The 22,973-nt window shown below is 42.6% G+C and overlaps 1 protein-coding gene across 4 annotated transcripts in view; it reads right to left on the minus strand.

The window, feature by feature from the left end:
- Positions 1 to 22,973, minus strand: part of GABRG3 (gamma-aminobutyric acid type A receptor subunit gamma3) — a 529,212-nt gene that overhangs the window by 452,065 nt on the left and 54,174 nt on the right. Inside the window, exon 1 of one of the 4 annotated variants that reach the window (XM_042840837.2) lies at positions 16,298 to 16,418. The exons of the other annotated variants lie outside the window; for them this stretch is intronic. Within the exon in view, the coding sequence (XP_042696771.1) occupies positions 16,298 to 16,360 (63 nt within the window). The 5' untranslated portion in view covers positions 16,361 to 16,418. Of the gene's footprint in view, positions 1 to 16,297; positions 16,419 to 22,973 lie in introns of those variants that run through there. 4 annotated transcript variants of the gene reach the window in all.

Consider the following 22,973-nt stretch of genomic DNA (forward strand, 5'->3'; position numbering starts at 1 on the left):
TAACATTTTTACAACTGACCTTGGCACAAAAAGTGGGAGTCTGCTAATAAAATTTGCAGATGACATAAAGGTGGGAGATATTGCCAATATGGAGGAGGACCAGAATATCATACAAGAAGATCTGGGTGACCTTGTAAACTGGAGTAATAGAAATGGAATGAAATTTAATAGTGCAAAGTGCAAGGTCATGCATGTAGGGACTAACAACAAGATTTTTTTCCTATAAGCTGGGGACTTATGAGTTGGAAGCGACAGAGGAGGAGAAAGCCCTGGTTATACTGGTTGATAACAGGATGACTATGAGCCATCAATGTGATGCAGCCATGAAAAAGGCTAATGCAGTCCTAGGATGCATCAGGCAAGGTATTTCCAGTAGAGAGAGGAAGGTGTTAGTACCATTATACAAGGCACTGGTGAGACCTCATCTGGAATAGTGTGTGCAGTTCTGGTCTTCCATGTTTAAGAAAGATGAATTCAAACTGGAACAGGTGCAGAGAAGGGCTACTAGGATGATCTGAGGAATGGAAAACCTACCTTATGAGAGGAGACTCAAAGAGCTTTTGTTAGGCTAAACAAGCTAAAGAAGGCCGAGAGGAGATAAGATTGCTCTCTACAAATACATCAGAGAGATAAATAACTCCTCTCCCTCTCTGGTATTTAAGTTAAGTGCCAATGTGGACTCCAGAACAAATGGATATAAACTGTTCATCAACAAGTTTAGACTTGAAATTAAACAAAGGTTTCTAACCATCAGAGGAGTGAAGTTCTGGAGCAGCCATCCAAGGGAAGCAGTGGGGCAAGAAAACCTGACTTAAAGACTGAGCTTGATAATTTTATGGAGAGGATGGTTTGATAGACTGCCTATGATGGCATGTGGCCCATTGGTGACTTCCAGTAGCAAAAATCCCTATGGCTGGAGATGGGACACTAGATGGGGAGGACTCTGAGTTACTACAGAGAATTCTTTCCCAGGTATCTGCCTGGTGGGTCTTGCCCACGTGCTCAGAGTCTAACTGACTGCCATATGTGGTGTCAGGAAGGAATTTTCCCCCAGGTCAGATTGACAGAGACCCTGGGTGGGAGGAGTTTCACCTTCCTCTGTAGCATGGGGCACGGATCTCTTGCAGGTTTAAACTAGTGAAAACGGTAAATTTTCTGTAACTTGAAGTCTTTAAACTATGATTTGAGGACTTCAGTAACTCAGCCAGAGGTCAGGGGTCTATTACAGGAGTGGGTGGGTGAGGTTCTGTGGCCTGCAATGAACAGCAGGTCAGACTAGATCAGGGGTTGGCAACGTTTGGCACATGGCTCGCCAGGGTAAGCACCCTGGCGGGCTGGGCCAGTTTTATTTACCTGCTGACGCGGCAGGTTCGGACGATCGCGGCCCCCACTGGCCGCGGTTCGCCGTCCCAGCCAATGGGGGCGGCGAGAAGCCGCAGCCAGGACATCGCTCGCCCGCGCCGCTTCCCGCCGCCCCCATTGGCCCGGGACGGCGAACCGTAGCCAGTGGGGGCCACGATGGTCTGAACCTGCCGCGTCAGCAGGTAAATAAAACTGGCCCAGCCCGCCAGGGTGCTTACCCTGGCAAGCCGCGTGCCAAACGTTGCTGACCCCTGGACTAGATGATCACAGTGGTCCCTTCTGACCTTAAAGTATATGAGTCAGATCCTTAGCTGATGTAAATAGGTACATGTCCATTGACTTCAATATGCCCATTTATACTACTTGAGGATCTGATTCAGAGATCTTAAGAGGAAACCGATTTTTAAAGCCATTTTCAATGTTTAAATTTAGTATAATGTCCTACCCACTAAATTACTTTACACTGCTTTCCTGAATAGGAAAAAAATCCTACTGGGAGAGAATCTTTCATGGTGCACTATTTACAATACATATTCAACAGAATTAGTCCACAGAAATAAAACTTTATGAATAAGTACATTGGTAACATTGAGCCAGTACCAAGAAATGAGCTTTGCACTATGGATCCGGTATAGCTTGAAGACTACTTTTTAGCCTTCCATGTATTTATTCTTGGTATTCTTCATGTAATTATCACCTGTGTCTGAGAGTAAACTAATGTGACTGAGAAAAGAACAGCTACTTGTAAACACAAACAAAAACCACCAAGTAAACAGAAACTGGGGGACAATCGAGTGTTCTAAGTTTCCTTGGGAGCCAGAATATCATTGAGACTGGGGTTTTAAAATGGTAAAAATCAACTGACTGAGAAATAGTAAACACAAAGCCTAGAAGAATAGAAGTAGAAGAGCTACTGTGTTGCTGTGTGATCCTGGGTGAGTCTTTTAATTATAATTATGTTGACAGAGTGTTAGCGGACAAGCAACTCCATGTGAGCTCCCAGTGGGATGCTGTGGAAAAGTGCCAACCTGACCCTTGGATGCATAAATAGGGAAATTGTGAGTATTAGTAGGAGGCGATTTTACCTCTCTGTATGGGACTGGTGAGACTGATACTGGAATGCAGTTAATTGCCCACTTTTTGAAAAGGAGGTTGAAAAATGGGGGCATGTGCAGAGACGAGCCACAAACATGATCTGAGGGTTGGAAAAATGTCTGACAGTGAGACTTAGGAACTCAATCTGTTTAGCTTATCAAAAAGACTGGGAGGAGTTGATTACAACATATAAATTCCACCATGGGGAGAATATACCAAGCACTAAAGGTCTCCTGTATCTAGCAGAGAATGGCATAACAAGAACCAATGGCTGGAAGCCAGGCAAATTCAAATTAGAAATCAGGCACAAATTTTACAGTGAGGAAGATCAACCATAAGAACAAACTACCAACGGAGGCTGCAGATTATCTATTGATGGCTTCAGGTCGAGATTGGACACCTCTCAGGAAGACATGCTTTAGCCAAACACAAGCTATTGGGCTCAGTAAAGGGTAAGCGGGTGAAATGTAGGGAGCTGCTGGAAGCGGTAGCCAGTATGTCCCTCGGCCTGCGCCGCTTCCAGCAGCTCCCATTGGCCTGCAGCAGTGAGCCAGAGTCAGTGGGAGCCGCGATCGGCCAGACCTGCGGATGGGGCAGGTAAACAAATCAGCCCGGCCCGCCAGGGGCTTTCCCTACACAAGCGGTGACCCCAGTTTGAGAAACACTGGACTAGATGATGTAATGGCCTTAAAGTTTATGAATCTATGTCACTCAATGCTATCATTATATATTGTATTCAATGTGTCATCCTAATCCTTCAGTCAATGTATCAGACATACAGATTACTATTACAAGATAAGACTTCAGAAGATGCAGTTGTAACCCACTCTAGAACTAAGAAGCTCTGACTTCTTGTTGTAGTGGCTGGCCCACAAATAATGGTTTGAGTCTGCTCCTGCTTTTGAACTGGCACTAGAGGCTTGTGCTTTTAGATCCAGAGGTCCCAAATTCAATCCCCACAGATGTGGGGGGGATTAAAATTCCTATGGATGTATGAAAATTGGGCTAAGCATCCCCAGCTAAGGGAAGCATGTAACCCATGCTAAAACAGTGTGTCTGTTACATTATAATGGCTGCCCCACTTGAAAGATGTGTTTTAGAGTCTGCTACTGCTTTTTTGAGCTAGGAAACTGGCTCTTTAGTTCAAGTAGGAGAGGTTTATGTTTTTAGGAACAGATGCCCTGGCTTCCATCAGAGCAGACAGCCCAACAAGGGGCATTGTTACAAGTAGCCGCCCATAGGCTACTTTTAACTACTTCTTCTGCTCGGGAAGAGGGTTCCTGGCCAAGGTGAGTGTGTGAAACCCACTCTAACAGTAGGACCTCAGCAATGTTAAAGAATAATAATTTTCCAAATAAATGGACCATGTGATAGTCAGTTGTGTCAATCTGTTGATACAGGAGTGTGACCTCAAGGTTTTATGCAATAGAAGGGCTTAAAGTTAGAAAGCAATATCTACCCTGGTATGTGTAGGGAATAGATGTGAAAGCCTTTTGGCATGTTATCAGCTGCCTTAAATGCAATGTGAATATGGCAAGGAAAGCTGGAGACTTTCCCCTTGACTTACAATTTGCATTTGTTCAAATTGGGGATGGTCCTGATATAACTTGCACTGTCACTAACTATATATATAATATATATATATTTTAATTTCTCTATGCTTCTGTTTACACAGCTGTAAAATGAAAGTAATTGGTACCTGGCAGGGGTATTGTGAGCCTTAGTTCATCAATAGCTTTGAAATCCTTTGATAAAGGTGGAATGTAAGTGCAAGACATATTGTCACCACTCTTTTCCTACCTTCACATGACTTATATCTTGTGAGGCAGTATTCAGACCAGCCTACCTTTTTGCCTGAGTCTATTGGCTCATCACTTAGGAGATGTAAAAATCTCACATCGCTATTAAAGCAGCCACAGACAATATGCTTTTAATGAGTTTTCCCTGGAATTCACATAATGCATAGTGCCTTAGTTTATTGATATGAAATCAGCCTTTGGGATGCTGGGCTGACAACTCATCTTGATGTTCATCAAACTGCAGATAGCATCAGGAATGAAAAACTGAATTGCCTCATTAGGAAAAACATGCATACATGTTATTAGTTTGCTCAACTATAATGACAAAGATGTGGACTTGTGAAAGCTTCAACAACTGTATGATTAATATGTATAATCATACAACCAAAAGAACCAAACACTCAGCTAGTGGTGGGGGGGGAACTGTTTTAAAGGAAATGTGAAAAGGACATGAAAGAACAGCTCTCCCTTTATGTTTAATAGCACTGCATAGCATTTAAACATCCAGCAGCTGTTGCCAGCTTTAGTCCCACAGGGACAAATTGATGATATCCATATTGCGATACATTTCTGGTGATAAACTGGCAGACCCCCAGAGATAATATGCTGCAATTGGGCTCCCACATGTGTGGGTTCTGAGACTCTTAGGATATCCTTAGCTTCAGATGGTTGCTAGGACACAAAGTGACCCAGACATTTAAAAATAGAGCAAAGGCTGCATGCAGGATTAGAGGCAGCATCTTCCAAATTAGCTAAATGAAGGTAAATCAAAATGTGAGGGCTGGGTAGGAGCTCCTTCATAGCTCTGGGCTGCTGACAAATTGAATCAATCTGTGGGAAGCTACGGTATTTCTCCAACAGGCAAGTGATGTCACATCACTGTTCTAACAAAGCTGTCTCCCCATTAATTTCACTTTTCTAAGCCACATAACATGGAAAGGGTTAATCTATCATGCACCCTTTGCAAAAATAAATTGTTGAATGATCAATCACTGCCTGAGCAACATTCAGCCCTGCTGTGCCTCAACAGCTGCCACTGAGGCTATAGATTGAGATAGTGATGCACCCTGTTGTGCCCCCTATACACCTGCAACCAGCCATTTATGCCAAAAAATTGCAATGAGGTAAAGATACCTCCACATGTCCCAGAGTGAGCTGCATAAGTAGTACACACAGGGTTATAGTGACAAGTTGCTAATCTCATTCTGTGATGTGGAATCTATTAAAAGTGGGTCTGATCCTGAAAGATACGAAGCATCCACAGTTTCCACTGAAGTCAGGATCAGGTCATTACGGACACGCTCTCTCACTTCTACAATATGCATTTAATCCATTTAGTTTTAAAGTTTGCATTGCCCAAAAAGTTTCAGCATAGAGTCTCATTTGAACATACAGTAGAATTACATTCTTCCCAACAAACAGCTGTTTTGTGCATGCTAAGGTCTTGAGGGTTTTTCTAAAAACAAAACAAAACATTTCACTGAACTTTCACAAGTGAGTCCTGCTTTTAGTAGGATTCCCTGGAATGCTAGAAGTGAAAACTTAACACATGACTGTCTGATTCACATGCTTCAGTGTAAAGAGACTAACAAAACTGATCGGTTAGTTTGCATTGTCAAGGCAGAGTGAAAACGAACAAAAAAGATAACCAAGAGTAAATAAGGCCTTGATCCTGAAACTGGACCAACATGAGGGAAACCCTGTGTTGAGGAGCCCTGTGGATTCAAATGGGGTGCCACACAGGTGCCAGACTCTACCCACATGGATCTGATTGCAGTAAGAAGGTCTTAAATTATTGGAATTATATCAGTATTAAGATCTAAAGTATTATTAGTAACAGAGCTAAGGACATTGATTTTAAGTATGGTCTTTAGACTGGAATTGTCCCTTTAAAATATCCCGTGGACTAAATAATGAAAAATACCAAGTGAAAGGAACCCTCACTGCTGTGGTAATCACAGTCTAAAGGCATCTATTGTAGCAAGGAAATTGAGTAACTTACAAAGTGAGGTGAGGTAGGCTTTCGCAGCTGTATTTTGGATTGGCTCACTGATTAGCTCAAAGCATCCTCCTTCTTCCCATTCACATGCCTTTTTCACAAGAAGTGAAAGGCTGTTTCATAAATAGGACTTGGGAGTCTTTTTGCTAGTAAAATTTTGTGACAATTAGGGATGGAGAAACTAGTTCAGATAAAGTAAGCCTGAGTAGAACCTTCAACCACATACCCAAACCAATGCTTAGAGGGCTAAAAAGGTTTTTGTTGGGCTTTGTTTTTTTCTAATTAGCTTTGAATGCCTCTGTCTGTTTTGCTTTAGCATGACCCTACTAGATTTCCAGTCCACTTGTGAGAGAAAAATGTTAGTTGAGGAAAGCTTTGCATAAGCATCTACATTTTTGGATCCATAACCTAACAACTTTGGAAAACTAAGATTTATCCATCAGTATTTATAAATGAGTTTCTCCCACACAAACAAAATCTTATATACATATACTGTCATTTGCCACCTTATATGTTAGGCCTGTATGAGCTAACATTTATAAGAGTATCATTGACTTATTTTTACTTTCAAACACAGGTTACACATTGAGCAAAATGTTTAGATGTCTTCTTTTAGAAGAGACTAACAGCAGATTGAAGATAATACATGTATTTCACACCATTTCGTAATTATATGCTCCCCATCACTGCAGTATGTGAGCAACAAGCTTGTGTCCTAACCACCTGACCATCTTTCTTCTCTAGCAGTTGCATGCTGCTGTGAACCTAGGACACAGATCAGCAAAACAGAAGCATATGCTGAAGTATTTTGCTGAATAAGGATGGTCTTAGGCACATGCCTAACTGTCTTAATGCATCAGGTCCCTAAGCCTAAATTTGGCATTGTATATACATATAGAAAAATGTTGTTTGCTCCTCTTGACTAATCTTAGCAACGTAAGCAAGTAGAAGACTGAGGGTGGATAACAAATCAATTAATATCATGAAACAACTCCATTAAACATTACTACATGAAATAGTTAAATAAAATAAAACTCAGACTTTCTGGGCAGGAGAATCTTTCATTCAGGAGCAAGGGATTTACTGGATCACAATACTTATGTTAGATGACACGTCAAAACGTATCCTTGTCAAGCACTTGAATCAAACAGACAGAACATGCAAACTTAAGTTTTAATTAAATGTATATTATCTTAGATACCTTAGGAATTTCCCTGTTGAAAATGTACTAGTTTGGTCACTTTTATATCTCAGTTCTTCTGACTAGATTAGTGAATTATATTACAATCACCATAAGCTTCTTTGTAACTGAAGGATGAATTTCAATTACTATTGTATTTGTTACCTTGAAAAATTATGATGGAACCTTTGACTGTAAAGGGAAACCTAATTGTTGATGACAGCAACTGCACTTGTTGCTGAATAGATTGTGTTATTAAAAATCTGCCAATTTCCTGCCTCACCTGCTTCTTCCACAATCCATTACAGAGAGCAAGAGATTGCTTGTCAAAAATGTTGCAACTGCTGGTGATGATTTTTGTTTCAAAACCAGAGAGTCACACTTTTTTTTTGCTTTGTTTTCGTTAGAACTGGGATTTATAAATACGGTCCCCTTCTGCCTAGCCTCAGTATATGACATATAAATAAGTTAAATACAATTTAACACCTTGCTGCCAACAGCTGGCTGCAACAAGAACAGTCCTGAATTTTCCACTATTCCCCTATTGTAAACAAACATTTGGGTAATATCACAACCCATTATCTGAGCAATCCTAAAAAACAAAACCAGTTATAGCTAATTTGCTTCAGACAAGAGCCTCAATGATAAGTTACAGAGTAGCAGCCGTGTTAGTCTGTATCCGCAAAAAGAACAGGAGTACTTGTGGCACCTTAGAGACTAACAAATTTATTAGAGCATAAGCTTTCGTGGACTACAGCCCACTTCTTCGGATGTAGTCCACGAAAGCTTATGCTCTAATAAATTTGTTAGTCTCTAATGATAAGTTAGGTTTTGCTCCCTAGCCTGCCCATTAAAATTAGGCTTTGTTGGACCTACAGCAGAGGTTGGCAACGTTCGGCATGCGGCTCGCCAAGGTAAGCACCCTCGTGGGCTGGGCCAGTTTTATTTACCTGCTGACACGTTAGGTTCGGCCGATCGCGGCCCCCACTGGCCGCAGTTCGCCGTCCCTGGCCAATGGGGGCAGCGAGAAGCCGCGGCCAGCACATCACTCGCCCGCGCCGCTTCTCGCCGCCCCTATTGGCCCGGGAAGGCGAACTGCAGCCAGTGGGGGCCGCGATCGGCCGAACCTGCCGCGTCAGCAGGTAAATAAAACTGGCCCAGCCCACGAGGGTGCTTACCCTGGTGAGCCGCGTGCCGAACGTTGCCGACCCCTGACCTACAGGATAAATGAGTTCTAATTTGAGATCCCTTCACCAAGAAAATTCTGCCTCTAGACCCAAAGATACAGGTCTAGGCACTGCAAACAAGAGCATTCAATTAATCTGACCTGCTGTAGCTAGGCATGAGCAAAGAGGTGGACTTTGTTAGCTAGGACCTAATCTACATAAGGCTTTAAATATGTAACTCAAGATGTTGACTTACCTGGAATCAAGTACTTTCCTGGGACACTTTCTGGGGGTATGCAGAGTTCTAAGGCACCTCACTACCATCTGCCCTTAAGTGTGAGGAAGCCTTGTCTGTACCTACATGGGTCAGCTCCTGAACTCCACCAGCCCCAGGCAACACAAGCACTCTCCACTAGGCCTTGCTGGCTCTGTTGTCACTCTGCCCCTGGCCTTCTGAACGTCTCCCTGGAGTGGTCCACTCGATACTCAGTGTTTACTGATTTGCTGCTTACAAAGAAACAGTACATCCCATCTTAACAGTTACACCTCAGATCACTGCTCCACTTAACTCACAGGACTTAAATTGTTTATTGTGAAGTCAAGCTTATTTAAAAGCACAGATACAAGTATCGGAAACAGTTACACACAAAATAAAATCATAACATGAATTAATTAACAAGATATTTTTCCATCTAATAAAGTCTTGTTCATCCCAAACCCTTGCAGCACTTTATAGCCAGGCTGGCTATAATCCTTCTTTCATCAGACAAGCATGCTGCCAGTTTGCCTCAGTTCAGTGTGTCTCTTTGCACTTCACAATATCCCAGAACAACTCTTTGTCTTTATCCCTAAACAGGGCACCACTCTGCTGTTTGTTTCACCCTGTAAATTTCCTCATCTCTCACTTTGCACCTGGCTCAGTATGCAAATTGTAGACCTACAGCATAAGGCCTACAATACAGAAATGGCCAGTCAAGGAGATAGGTGTCTTACCTTAGAAGTGTTCCTTTTAGGCAGCAGGGGTATCGGATCCAAACAGGAAATCAATGTCCTTGCTATTGAAGATGTAGGGCCTGTTTACCCTGTCACATCAATGTAAAATCAATGGGGCCATGAAAAAGCTACCAGGTTTCTGTGGTGTATGACAATTATGCACTCTGGAGATCACAAAGTTATGGACAAATATAGCAAAATGTGAATTTGAGAGAAAAGTTTGTAATCCTCACACGAAGCACAGATGAAAAAATGAGTTCTAGACTCTTAAATGCTCTTGAAGTCTCAAAAAAAGAACATCTGTACTTGTGGCACCTTAGAGACTAAAATTTATTAGAGCATAAGCTTTCATGGACTACAGCCCACTTCTTCGGATGCATATAGAGTGAAACATATATTGAGGAGATATATATACTCGTCTGGCTCTGTCAATCTGTTTTTTCACTTCAGCGGGTGGGTATTGTAGTTTTAACTGAAAAAAACAGATTGACAGAGCCAGACGAGTACCCAGAAGTCACCTCCTACAAGACAGGCCCAACAAAGAAAATAACAGAACACCACTAGCTGTCACCTTCAGCCCCCAACTAAAACCTCTCCAGCGCATCATCAGAGATCTACAACCTATCTTGAAAGATGATCCTTTACTCTCACAGATCTTGGGAGACATACCTGTCCTCGCTTACAGACAACCCCCCAACCTAAAGCAAATACTCACCAGCAACCACACATCACTGAACAAAAACACTGACCCAGGAACCTATCCTTGTAACAAAGCCCAATGCCAACTCTGTCCACATATCTATTCCAGTAACATCATCATAGGACCTAATCACATCAGCCATACCATCAGGGGCTCGTTCACCTGCACATCTACCAATGTGATATATGCCATCATGTGCCAGCAATGCCCCTCTGCCATGTACATTGGCCAAACCGGACAGTCTCTCCGCAAAAGAATTAATGGACACAAATCTGACATCAGGAATCATAATACTCAAAAACCAGTGGGCGAACACTTTAACCTGTCTGGTCATTCAATGTCAGACCTGCGGGTGGCTATCTTACAACAGAAAAACTTCAAAAACAGACTCCAACGAGAGACTGCTGAGCTGGAATTGATATGCAAACTAGATACAATCAACTCAGGATTGAATAAGGACTGGGAATGGCTGAGCCATTACAAACATTGAATCTATCTCCCCTTGTAAGTATTCTCACACTTCTTATCAAACTGTCTGTACTGGGCTATCTTGATTATCACTTCAAAAGTTTATTTCTCTTAATTAATTGGCCTCTCAGAGTTGGTAAGACAACTCCCACCTGTTCATGTTCTCTGTATGTGTGTATATATATCTCCTCAATATATGTTTCACTCTATATGCATCCGAAGAAGTGGGCTGTAGTCCACGAAAGCTTATGCTCTAATAAATTTGTTAGTCTCTAAGGTGCCACAAGTACTCCTGTTCTTTTTGCGGATACAGACTAACACGGCTGCTACTCTGAAATCTGTCATCTTGAAGTCTCAGGTGACCAGAAGTACCCCTCAGTGGCAAATCACATTAAAACACTCCGACATAATGGGGACAAGCACTATCCTTGCTACCCTGTCAAACTTATTCCCTCAACCAACAAGAATTACCTCCATTTTATCTGGATTAGGCATCAGACAGCATCCAAGTTCCTAGCTCAACCAGGCACCAAGAATGCAAGGACATATCCCCATCTGGATCAGATATACAAGAACATGAACATAAGAACAGCCATACTGGGTCAGACCAAAGGTCCATCTAGCCCAGTATCCCATCTTCCAACAGTGGCCAATGCCAGGGGCCCCAGAGGAAATGAACAGAACAGGCAATCATCAAATGATCCATCCCCTGTTGCCCATTCCCAGCTTCTGGCAAACAGGCTAGTGACACCATCCCTGCCCATCCTGATGGACCTATCCTCCATGAGCATATCTAGTTCTTTTTTTAACCCTGTTATAGTCTTGGCCTTCACAACATCCTTTGGCAAGGAGTTCCACAGGTTGATTGTGTGTTGTGTGAAAAAAAATAAATCATTGTGTTTGCTTTAAACCTGCTGCCTATTAATTTCATTTGGTGACCTCTAGTTCTTGTATTAGGAGGCGTAAATAACACTTCCTTATTTACTTTCTCCACACCAGTCATGATTTTATAGACTTCTATAATATTCTCCCCCCCTTTAGTTGTCTCTTTTCCAAGCTGAAAAGTCCAAGTCTTATTAATCTCTCCTCATATGGAAGCCATTCCATACCCCTAATCATTTTTGTTGCCCTTTTTTGAACCTTTTCCAATATGTCTTTTTTGAGATTGGAAAACCACATCGGCATGCAGTATTCAAGATGTGGATGTACCATGGATTTATATAGAGGCAATATGATATTTTCTGTCTTGTTATCTATCCCTTTTTAATGATTCCCAACATTCTGTTTGCTTTTTTGACTGCCCTGCACAAACTGACCATTTATTCCTACCATTTGTTTCCTATCTTTTAACCAGTTACCAATCCATGAGAGACCTTTCCTCTTATTTCATGACCGCTTACTTTGCTTAAGAGCCTTTGGTGAGGGTCCTTGTCAAAGGCTTTCTGAAAATCTAAGTACACTATATCCACTTGTCCACATGCTTGTTAACCCCTCAAAGAATTCTAGTAGATTGGTGAGGCATGATTTCCCTTTACAAAAACCAAGTTGACTCTTCCACAATAAATTATGTTCATCTATGCATCTGACAATTTTGATCTTTACTACAGTCTCAACCAGTTTGCCTCGTACTGAAATCAGGCTTACTGGCCTGTAATTGCCAGGGTCACCTTTGGAGCCCATTTTAAAAATTAGCATCACATTAGCTATCCTCTAGTCCTTTGGTACAGAAGCTGATTTAAATGATAGGTTACAAACTACAATTAGTAGTTCTGCAATTTCACATTTTAGTTCCTTCAAAACTCTTGGGTGAATATGATCTGGTGCTGGTGACTTATTACTGTTTCATTTATCAATTTGTTCCAAAACCTCCTCTAATGACACCTCAATCTGGGACAGTTTCCTCAGATTTGTCACCTAAAAAGAATGGCTCAGGTTTGGGACTCTCTCTCACATCCTCAGCTGTGAAGACTGATGCAAAGAATTCATTTAGTTTCACCGCATGGCCTTACGTCCTTGAGTGCTCCTTTAGTGTCTTGATCGTCCAGTGGCCCCACTGGCTGTTTAGCAGGCTTCCTGCTTCTGATGTACTTAGTTTTTTTTTGCTATTACTTTGAGTCTTTGGCTAGCTGTTCTTCAAATTCTTTTTTGGCTTTCCTGATTATATTTTTAAACTCTAGCACATGAAGTATATGCTCCTTTCTATTTTCCTCACTAAGATTTAACTTCCACTTTTTAAAGGATGGCTTTTTGTCTCTCACTGCTTCTTCTACTTTGTTGTTTAGCCATGGTGGCACTTTTTTGGTTCTCTTTCTATGTTTTTTAATTTGGGGAATACATTTAAGTTGAGCCTCTATTATGGTGCCTTTAAAAAGTTCCCATGGAGCTTGCAGGGATTTCACTTTTTCCACTGTGCCTTTTAATTTCTGTTTAACTAACTTCCTCATTTTTGTTTAGTTGCCCTTTCTGAAATTAAATGCTAGTATTGGGCTGATGTGGTGTTTTCCCCACCACTGGGATGTTAAATTTAATTATATTATGGTCACTATTACCAAGCGGTCCAGCTATAGTCACCTCTTGGACTAGCTCCTGTGCTCCACTTAGGACCAAATCAAGAATTGTCTCTCCTCTTGTGGGTTCCAGGACTAGCTGCTCCAAGAAGCAGTCATTTAAGGTATCACAAAACTTTATCTGCATCCTGTCCTGAGGTGACACGTACCCAGTCAATATGGGGATAGTTGAAATCCCCCATTATTATTGAGTTTATTTTTATAGCCTGTCTAATCTCCCTGAGCATTTCACAGTCACTATCACCAACCTGGTGAGCTGGTCAGTAGTATATCCCTACCGTTATATTCTTATTATTAGAGCATGGAATTACTATCCATAGAGATCCTACGGTAGAGTTTGGTTCATTTAAGATTTTTAACTTAATTTGATTCTACATTTTCTTCCACGTGTGGTGCCACTCCCCCACCAGCACAACCAGTTATGTCCTTCCAATATATTTTGTACCCTGGTATTACTGTGTCCCATAAAACAATGTCATCAAAATGCCTCTTAGCAGTGCAGCCCAAGCTATCTCACTGTATTCTCATTTCCATGCTGTGCAGGAGGGCTGATAAAATCTTGTGGAACCGCTTGTGTTTGATTTTAATAATGATTAAGATTGTCAAATAACAGGCTCAAATTGAATGATTTAATCAAAGATTAGTACAGCACTATACAGAACGCAGAAAGGCTAGACACATTACCACCCCTGGGGTAAGATATCAAGCTAGCCTAACTAGTGGGACGCCAGCAGTTTGCATTGCCCACCTTATTCCCCAAACCTCGGTCTTTTTATAGAGTATGAGACAAAGAATCCCCTTTTTGGAAGGAAAAATACTTTCCCACAATTAATTTCACTGTGTCCTCTTGACATTTTCTCTGTTCATTTATGGAGTTTCTTTTATGGTATCTTCAAGTTACATGATCAATAAGCTAAAGGGAATTCTAATCAGTCACTGTTAGTGTTTCATCCCTTACAGAACACATCTGTACTACCAATGATCCCTTATTGACCAAATAGTCCATTACAGAAAACGTCAGCCAAAACAACCATTCCTTATCAATCGCTATGACTGAATGCACCCCTGTATTCACACACTATTCTAATAATCTTTAGAGAAAGTATGGCTTGAGGTATCTTTTAAAACTAATAGTTCGCTGATCAGTAATATCATGGCAAAATGTATGTAGCAATATTATATGTAAAGTTATGAACATAAGCTGAAATTGTGACTGAAATGTATTTACCCAGACAAGTCTTGGGAGAGGGGTAAACCTGTTTCTCAAAGGCAAAAGACAGGCAAATACCTCTAGCCAGGTGTCAAAGTTGATTGGCAATCACCTGTCAAGTGGCCATTCTTGGCAACGAAGGGGGGGCAAGAACTGATCGATCTGCATTTTAGCAAACAACAAAATGGAACCTCTTTCACCATGAGATTCCATGTCTCCATCCTCACAGCAGAAAGTTACTTTATCTAGGGGTAATCTTTATTCCAAAGGGTGACTGACTATAAAAGGGAGGGGCAAAAATGCATGATCTTTCTTTCTCTCCTTCTTTCACCTAAGGAAAAAGAATCAGCCTTTGGATTTTGAGAGAGGTGCTGACCTGAGAATTTGGTCAACCCCATTGCTGGGAACATGTGGTAAGTCCTTGAACCAGTTTTCGCTACTAGAAAGCATTTTATCTTTATTTCTCTTATAACCATTTCTGACTTTAATGCCTTATACCAGGGTTGGCAATGTTCGGCACGCGGCTCACCAGGGTAGGCACCCTGGCGGGCCGGGCCAGTTTTATTTACCTGCTGACGCAGCAGGTTCAGCCAATCGCGGCCCCCACTGGCCGCGGTTCGCCGTCCCGGGCCAATGGGGGCGGCGGAAGCGGTGCGGGCGAGCGATGTGTTGGCCACGGCTTCTCACCGCCCCCATTGGCCCGGGACGGCGAACTGCAGCCAGTGGGGGCCGCGATTGGCCGAACCTGCCGCGTCAGCAGGTGAATAAAACTGGGCTGGCCCGCCAGGGTGCTTACCTTGGCGAGCCGCGTGCTGAACGTTGCCGACCCCTGCCTTATACTTTTACTCACTTAATCTATTTGTAGTTAAATACACTTGTTTTCTTTTTTAATTAAAAGTAATCCAGTTCTGTGTTTAAACTGAATTGTTTAGTAACTCCAATAAAGTAGCAAACAGACCTCTAATATCTGAACTGTCCAGGAGAGGGCTGGAGGGTGCAGAACACATACTTTGGTGGAAATTTGGGACTGGAGGTGTGTTGGGGTCACCCTGCAAACAGTAACTGAGTCTGCTGGAAGCCAGAGCCTGGCTGGTGTGTTGCTGACCGGCTGCTGGGGTCAGAGTTGCTGGACGAGGGCTGCAGCTAAAACACGGACACTCAGGGTGTGACCTGCATGTGGTTTGGCTGTTTGTGAGTGGGCCAGGTTTGGAGCTACAGCAGCAAAGCATTGTGAGGCACCCAAGGTTGCAGGGCAGGTGGTGACACAACCCCTCACTGGTCTGCATTGCACCCCAGAATGTGACAATCACCCAGTTTTGTTTATACTTCTGGAGACACTTAATTTGGGGGGAGGGTCCTCTTCCCTGAACACCTGGACTACATTATTAAAGTCAGAGTGAGAATCAGAGGTAAGAGACTACACACATTTCATTACTGAGTTCATTTTCCCTTTACCCATTAGGTTCAACAGCAGGTCAAAGAACTTTTTAGTTTGAATATATACACAAAATAAAAAAGGCATAATAGAATTGAGAGTTTAACATACAAAAATCATAAAAGTTAATATTTACAAACAAACTAGATGACATATGATCCCTTCACAATCAGCTACCCAAAACCGTGTCCTTAGATACAAGAAAGGGAAAAACTGAAGTCACTCAGGAGTGATCTAGTTAATCCTTTTTAGGATCTACAGGCAAGTCAACAAAAGCGATATTAGAGGTTGTTAGATTAACAGATGTAGCATGGATCTGTTACCTTTAATCCATTACAGACGAACTCACTGACACAAATGCAATCTACCCAGGCCAGAAAATACATTGAAGGGGATTAGGAAAGCTTGTGAACACCAGAAATTGTCTCAACTCTTCAAAGTAAGAGCAAAACTGCAGGTTTTCCTGAAAGATCAGCAGTCTTCCCTTGCTGCTGCTTTCAATAATTAATCTTGAGTGGCATGTTTAACCTACCTTGCTGAGAACTTTGGACACCTGAAGGAGTTGAACTTTTCTCTCAAGGAGTAGAATATGAATGTTTTCAACATGGAAACTGGTCTTTCCTAGTATAAAGAGCAAACTTTGAAGTTTTTCCCGCTTGTTTCAAACTCCATCCAGGACAGCAAGATAGGTTCATCCATCTCATTATATTGTAAGTATATTTAAAATTTAGTACAGTTGGCATCTTTTTCCCTACATATATGTATATAAAACAAAAACGTTTACAATTTGTTTTTATACCTGGTATGTTTATAGTTACCAAATATCAGAAGATAGTTAGGGTTTGAGGTTTTTAGGTAAGGTAGTCATTATTGATAAATTTGGGAATTTTTCTGAAAGCTGAGTACTCTCATCCAAATAATTCATCTGGTCCACAAGCTCCTTGTATGAAGCCATTTTTCTTCCAAACCAACAAGTAACAAAAGCTGTCAGAGTGGAAAAAATTTTTCTACATTCATGTGTAACTAATTGCACACACACAAAAATGTAACCCAGAGAGGAAGACGGAAGTGCTCACCAATGCCCACACTCAGAAAATCACTTTACATGTACTAACACGACTGAGAAGAAATGCAAAGTAATGCACATTGGAAAACATAATCCCAACTATATATACACAATGATGAGATTTAAGTTAGCTGTTACGACTCAAGAAAGATCGTGGAGTCATAGTGAATAGTTCTCTGAAAATATCTGCTCAATATGCAGCGGCAGTCAAAAAAAAGCTAACAATGTTAGGAACCATTAGGAAAGGGCTAAACAAACAAACCAGTAAATATCACAGTGCCACTATATGAATCCATGGTATGCCCACACTCGAATACTGTGTGCAATTCTGATCACCCCTATTCAGAAAAAGATATTAAATTGGAAAATGTACAGAGAAGGGTAACAAATTATTAGAGAATGGAACCACTTCCATATGAGGAGAGATTAAAAAGACTGGGACTGTTCAGCTTGGAAAAGATGTCTAAGGGGTGATGATAGGTCTATAAAATCATGACTGGGGTGGAAAAAGTGAATAAGGAAGTATTGTTTACACTTTCATATAACACAAGAACCGGAAATTAATAGGCAGCAGGTTTAAAATAAACAAAGGAAAGTCAACCTGTGGAACTTATTGCCAGGGGATACTGGAAAGCCCAAAAGTTTATCTAGGTTCAAGAAATAATTAGGTAAGTTCATGGATGATAGGTCCATCAATGGTTAGCCAAGATGATCAGGGATTTAATCCCATGATCTGGATGCCCTTAAGCCTCTTACTGCCAGTTGCTGGGACTGGATGACAGGATGGATCACTCGATAATTGCCCTGTTCTGTTCATTCCCTCTGAAGCATTTGGCATTGGAAGACAGGATACTGGACTTGATGGACCACTAGATAAGAATAACCATAGTGGGTCAGACTATGTTCTTATAAACTCACTATGAAACCAAAACATCTGTTTACCAAAGACTGCACTGCCACCACAGACTTGCCCTCAGAAATACCAACACAACCTTTCAAACAAAATCAAAGATGACCTAAAAGCACAACTTCTTTTGGAGAGAAAAAAATATTAGGTAGGGAAAAAAAGAATAGAACAAAACCTGCTGAAATTCAGCCTGAGCCATCAGTCCTTTGTCTCACAACTACAAACAAGATGCACCTTTCACATGGCTCTTCAGTCCCTACCTCCAAGCTGAAGGAGGCCTGTCATTTATGGTTATCCCATGCAAAGCCTTCAATTAAGGCAGCCTCTGGCAGATGGAGGATTTTGGTTTGTAACTTGCAGCTTTTGTGCTTTAACAAGCAAGCAGCAGATTTTATAAATCAACCACTGCAGGATGGCTGCCATTGGAATAAGATAAGTTAAACTGCCTCTTGAGATTGACAGATTTTGATTAGTCACAGAAGTGACATGAAAAATTGTAGGTTAACAATATAATGAGCAGGTTTGAGCTGGCAAGGGTGGGCAGGTTGATATACTTGCTGACACTAAAACCTTTGCCCAGAAGCAGTAAGAGCTTGGCTCTGGTGGTTATTTTCTGTGAAATTAATACAAAGTTTGCCATCTCTGAAGACTATTTCCTGCTTTTAGAATAAACTGAATTTGTACACTTAGCCACCTAAATCAAGAAAATGTTCTGTTCTCCATGATCTGCCAACAAACCAGAAAGAAAAAAGCAGCAAGAAGACTAGTTAGAGATCCACTGCTAACTCTGCACTAGCCAAGTGTGACCTAGTTTAGGGCCCCATCTCCACCAGCAGGAGATCTGGATACTGAGATTTTATTTGGAAGTGTATATTGCCATAAGAGGTTTGACTCAGGTTCATGGGCTTGGGCTGCTGGGCTAAAAATTGCAATGTAGATGTTCGGTCTTACGCTGGGATCTTGGAACCCGTGGTGGGGGGGGGTCTCAGAGCCAGGGTCCAGCCCAAGCCTGAATGCCTACACAGCAATTTTTAGCCCTGCAGCCCAAACCCTGTGAGTCTGTCAGTTGAGTCCAGCTGAGACTTGGTGCCATGGAATTTTTATTGCAGTGTAGACACATAGAGGGAGTCGCTCTAGGGAAGAGTGGGCCGGGGTGTTTCTCTCACTCTGCTCACTGATTAGCATGCATTATTAATAGTATGTCTTTTTCTTGACTATAGATTGCATTCAGTTATATCTGAGAAGCTGTAATGCTCGTTGTAAAGGAACTAATGAATCTAAGCCATAAAATTTAGTATAAGTTCAAAATGCTTTCTGAATCCAGCTCATATTGATACCTGCCAACATGCACAAACCTTTCCCCTTCATTCATTGGGTAGTTTTGTTTGGAACCCCTTTAATGCAACAAAAGCACATTAATTTTTAATTATCTTGTCAATAAGAGTCATTCATAATGTTGCCCCCTGCCAAGCAGGAGGATATTTTGGGCCCCTGCAGTTTGGCTTCCCATTGGAGAAGTCAGTGGTGCAGATTCTGGATGTATTTGTAATGCAACTTGTTTATTTTACACCAGACTTGGAATAGAGCTAGGCAAACAGAATGCAGCCATTCCTCTCTTGCAGAAGTCTAAACCAAAACACCAATGCCGGGTTCTCAGGCAGCAACTCTGCCCCCAAGAATTTATTATAGTTAGAGAAATTAAGGCAGAGAGCAAACTCTCAAGGAGTTTGCAACACTTCCCTTTGATGAGTATAAGCTCCACTCTGGAACTGAAGGGGTTAAAAAACAACTATGGGCCCAGGTGATCCTGCCCAGCCCAACCTACTGAGCTGGTTGCAAAGCTTAAAAGGGATCCAGACAGCTCAGAAGGGGCCTGATAGGACACGGAGAGAGATCTATCCTGAGAGCTCCTGAAGAAGGGTGCTAGAGAAAGTCTCCCTGTGAAGTCCAGAGGGGCTGTAGGTTTACTTATTCTCCTTTTCTTTGCTACTGTGTCAGGCTAAGACTTTGGCGGGATAGCAAGTGGTATGAAGTAGCCCAGGGTGGCACCTTAAAGCACTCCCAGGTGCTGGATGCTGTTGCTTTTCACAGGGCCCTGGGCTGGAGCCTGGTGGAGTGGGAGGGCCTGGCCTCCCCTACCAACCACCCTCTTACAGAGAGCACGAAAGCCTTCCACCAGACTCCCCTGTGGGGAAACCTGGAGAGGGTAAAGAATTTGCAAGCTCCATGGCTGGGACTGAACACCCACAGGGGTCATAAACACACTGAAGGTCCTCCTCTTCCCCCCAATCCCCTCTTGGGACTTTATTACCCCAGAGAGGGATACGGTGAATTGGTAACATGACCAGAGGGTCAGGCTGACACCCACAAAAAGGCAGAGTGCCACTGGATGTGACAACAGCCAGTGAGACACATTTGAGTGAGTAGAGACCTACTGGGGTCTCTAACCACTAGGAAACACCTCTAGTGAGAGTCACCCATATGCTCCCCCAAGAAGAAACAACATCACAAAACTAAGACAGACACAAGCATTTCTGCAAAGACTGAACACTGCTTACTCATGAAGAAAGAGACCCTGTAAGGCTATGTGTCACAGTGCCACCTGGTGACTCCCACCATCACCGCAACAACGTGCACTAAAGGTCATTTTTTTATTTTAAAAAAACATTCATGTAAAGCAACACTTCATTGGCCAGCCTGGGGATGAATAATTGCATTATTGAAAGCAGAGCATTTCATCTCCGCAAAGACAGGATTCTAACCCTTATCTAAATTGAGCTTCATGGAGGACGAGCTTAATCTTTTCAGCTCTGGGAGGTGGAAGGTGCTGAAATGAGGGCAGACAGTACAGTCTTCAGTTCTATGGGTTTGCAAGCGTATGCTGTGCCAACTGGAAGCTTCTATTTTCTAGCCCCCAGAGAGCACAATGAAAGTTGCTTGCTAATGCCAATTTGCTTGTAAGAAGATGTGCACATAAAGATACAGGAAAATGAGGGAAAGCCCAGAATGTCATGAATATAGACAACGAAAGGGCTTTTCCAACCAATTATTTTTCAAACCATGCAAAAGGAGTATGTCAAGTAGACCAACACAATCATCTAGCTATTTGTTTGCCTGTGACAGGCAGTTTCATGAAAATCTAATCACGCTAAACTACATTTTTACAGGGGCTAGGAAATTAGTTGAAAGCGATTTTTTCAAAAAGTTTTCCTCTAGATATACATGGTTTCCCCCCTGACAGGGGAACTCCCTCCTGACCATAAATGTTGACACCTTTAAAGTAACCAAGATTTTCTGCATGAAAACAAAAGTCCAAATTGTTTTGTAGCTGTCAAGAGAAATATCCCTCTGAGGATTCTAAGCAGTAGAAAGAGCTGAGAGGATGTCTAAGGTGGGTTTTTTGGGAGGAGGCTACTGTGATGCTCCCCCGGGGATACCCAGGGTTGTGAGGCAACTCACCGCCACCTGCCCTTAGCGTGAAGCAGTATTGTCTGTGTCTATTGTAGCTCAGTTCGCTGAAACAAACAGCCTCTGGCATCACAAGCTCTCCAAGCCTCCATGGACCTCGCTTTCTCTGTGCAGGTTAGTGATAGGCACACACCATCCGCCAAGGCCTCAGAATGCTCCCTGCAGTGCCCAGCTCTTAACCACTGCACACGGAAATTACCAGGTTTTCTGGCCAAGGAAATGCTACACAAAGCTTGGATGCTACAGCTCAAGTTCAGGTCCTGGATACCATACCACTAAGATACGGTTAGAATGAAACCGATCACAAGTTTCTTATCAAAAGCTAAGTTTTAAGAGCTAGTGAGTAAGGACAATGATGGAAACAGAAATGGTGACATAAAACAAAAAGTATACCACGCTTCCTAGAATCTAAACAACTTCTCTAAAGTAGTTTCTCACCTAAAGCAACCTCCCAGCATCTCCAGCCAACCTGGCTGGGATCCCTCTTTCATGAATGCTGTCCAAAAACCGCTGTCCTTTTTACTCCTTGGTGAATGATAAATAGTCTTTAGCCTTCTCTTTATATCCCCTGGTAATGGGGCCACTCACCTCCTGAGCATCTACTATGGGCCGGATGTGGTACTGCAGTCCTTTTCCTCACACCCTGGCACCCTTTGCAGGCTGCCAGCTGACCCTGGTGGGTCTTCCATGACTTGGCCCTCAGTCACAAAGTCTAAACGAACACCTTGCAGGGTAGTAACAAATCCAATAAGTCAGTGCCATTGCTCTTGCTAGGGTCTTCAGCGCCACCTCTAGGCCCTAAAATTCAGCCCTTTGTTCAGGCTTTCAAATAAGCCCTGTCCCCTTCTTGGGGTTTATGCCGCAGTGGCTGGTGGGGGAACCCAGGCCCACCCACTACTCTGGTCCAACCCAAAGACCCTATAAACAGCCGCTACACACTGCTCAATTTCAGTTCATTGCTGATGCTTCCCTGCACCCCTTCTTTATGGGCCCCTTTTAGTTCCACCCTTACCTCGGGGTTAAGTTTCTTAGGTCCTATCTCTCTCTGCAAACCCAGCATAACCAAATGCAGCCAGGACCAAACTCTGGCTGTGCCTCAACCACCACCTGTGGCCAGAGAGGAGCTCCCTGCCTTGCCCCTCTGGTTCCAGCCAGGAACTGATCTGCTAATGCTCTACTGCTCTTTTTATCTGAGCCTGCTGGGCTCTGACAGGCTTCATGGAAGAAAGCACTCCCACCTTCACTCCTTCTCTCCTGTCACTTCACTGGTTCCTGGGGGCACAGTGTAGTAGGACTGGAGGGCCTCCTGTAGGACCCCACAAAGTCCAGGTGTACCCCATCACATCCCACATTGCCAAAATCCACTTTGTCCCCAGAGTCAGGATATTCCCTGGTGTGCTGACTTCATGTTGCCTTCACATGCTCATATTGACTTTGCCTGCAAATAAAGCTTCCTTTGTGCTGGCTTACAATGTTTGAATTTACATGTGAACCGGGCAATATACATTCTTTGTCTGGCAGAAAGCCTTGTCTGTCAACCCTGCTTTGATTCAGGACT

Source organism: Chrysemys picta, chromosome 1, assembly GCF_011386835.1.
Source record: "Chrysemys picta bellii isolate R12L10 chromosome 1, ASM1138683v2, whole genome shotgun sequence".
NCBI lineage: Eukaryota > Metazoa > Chordata > Testudines > Emydidae > Chrysemys > Chrysemys picta.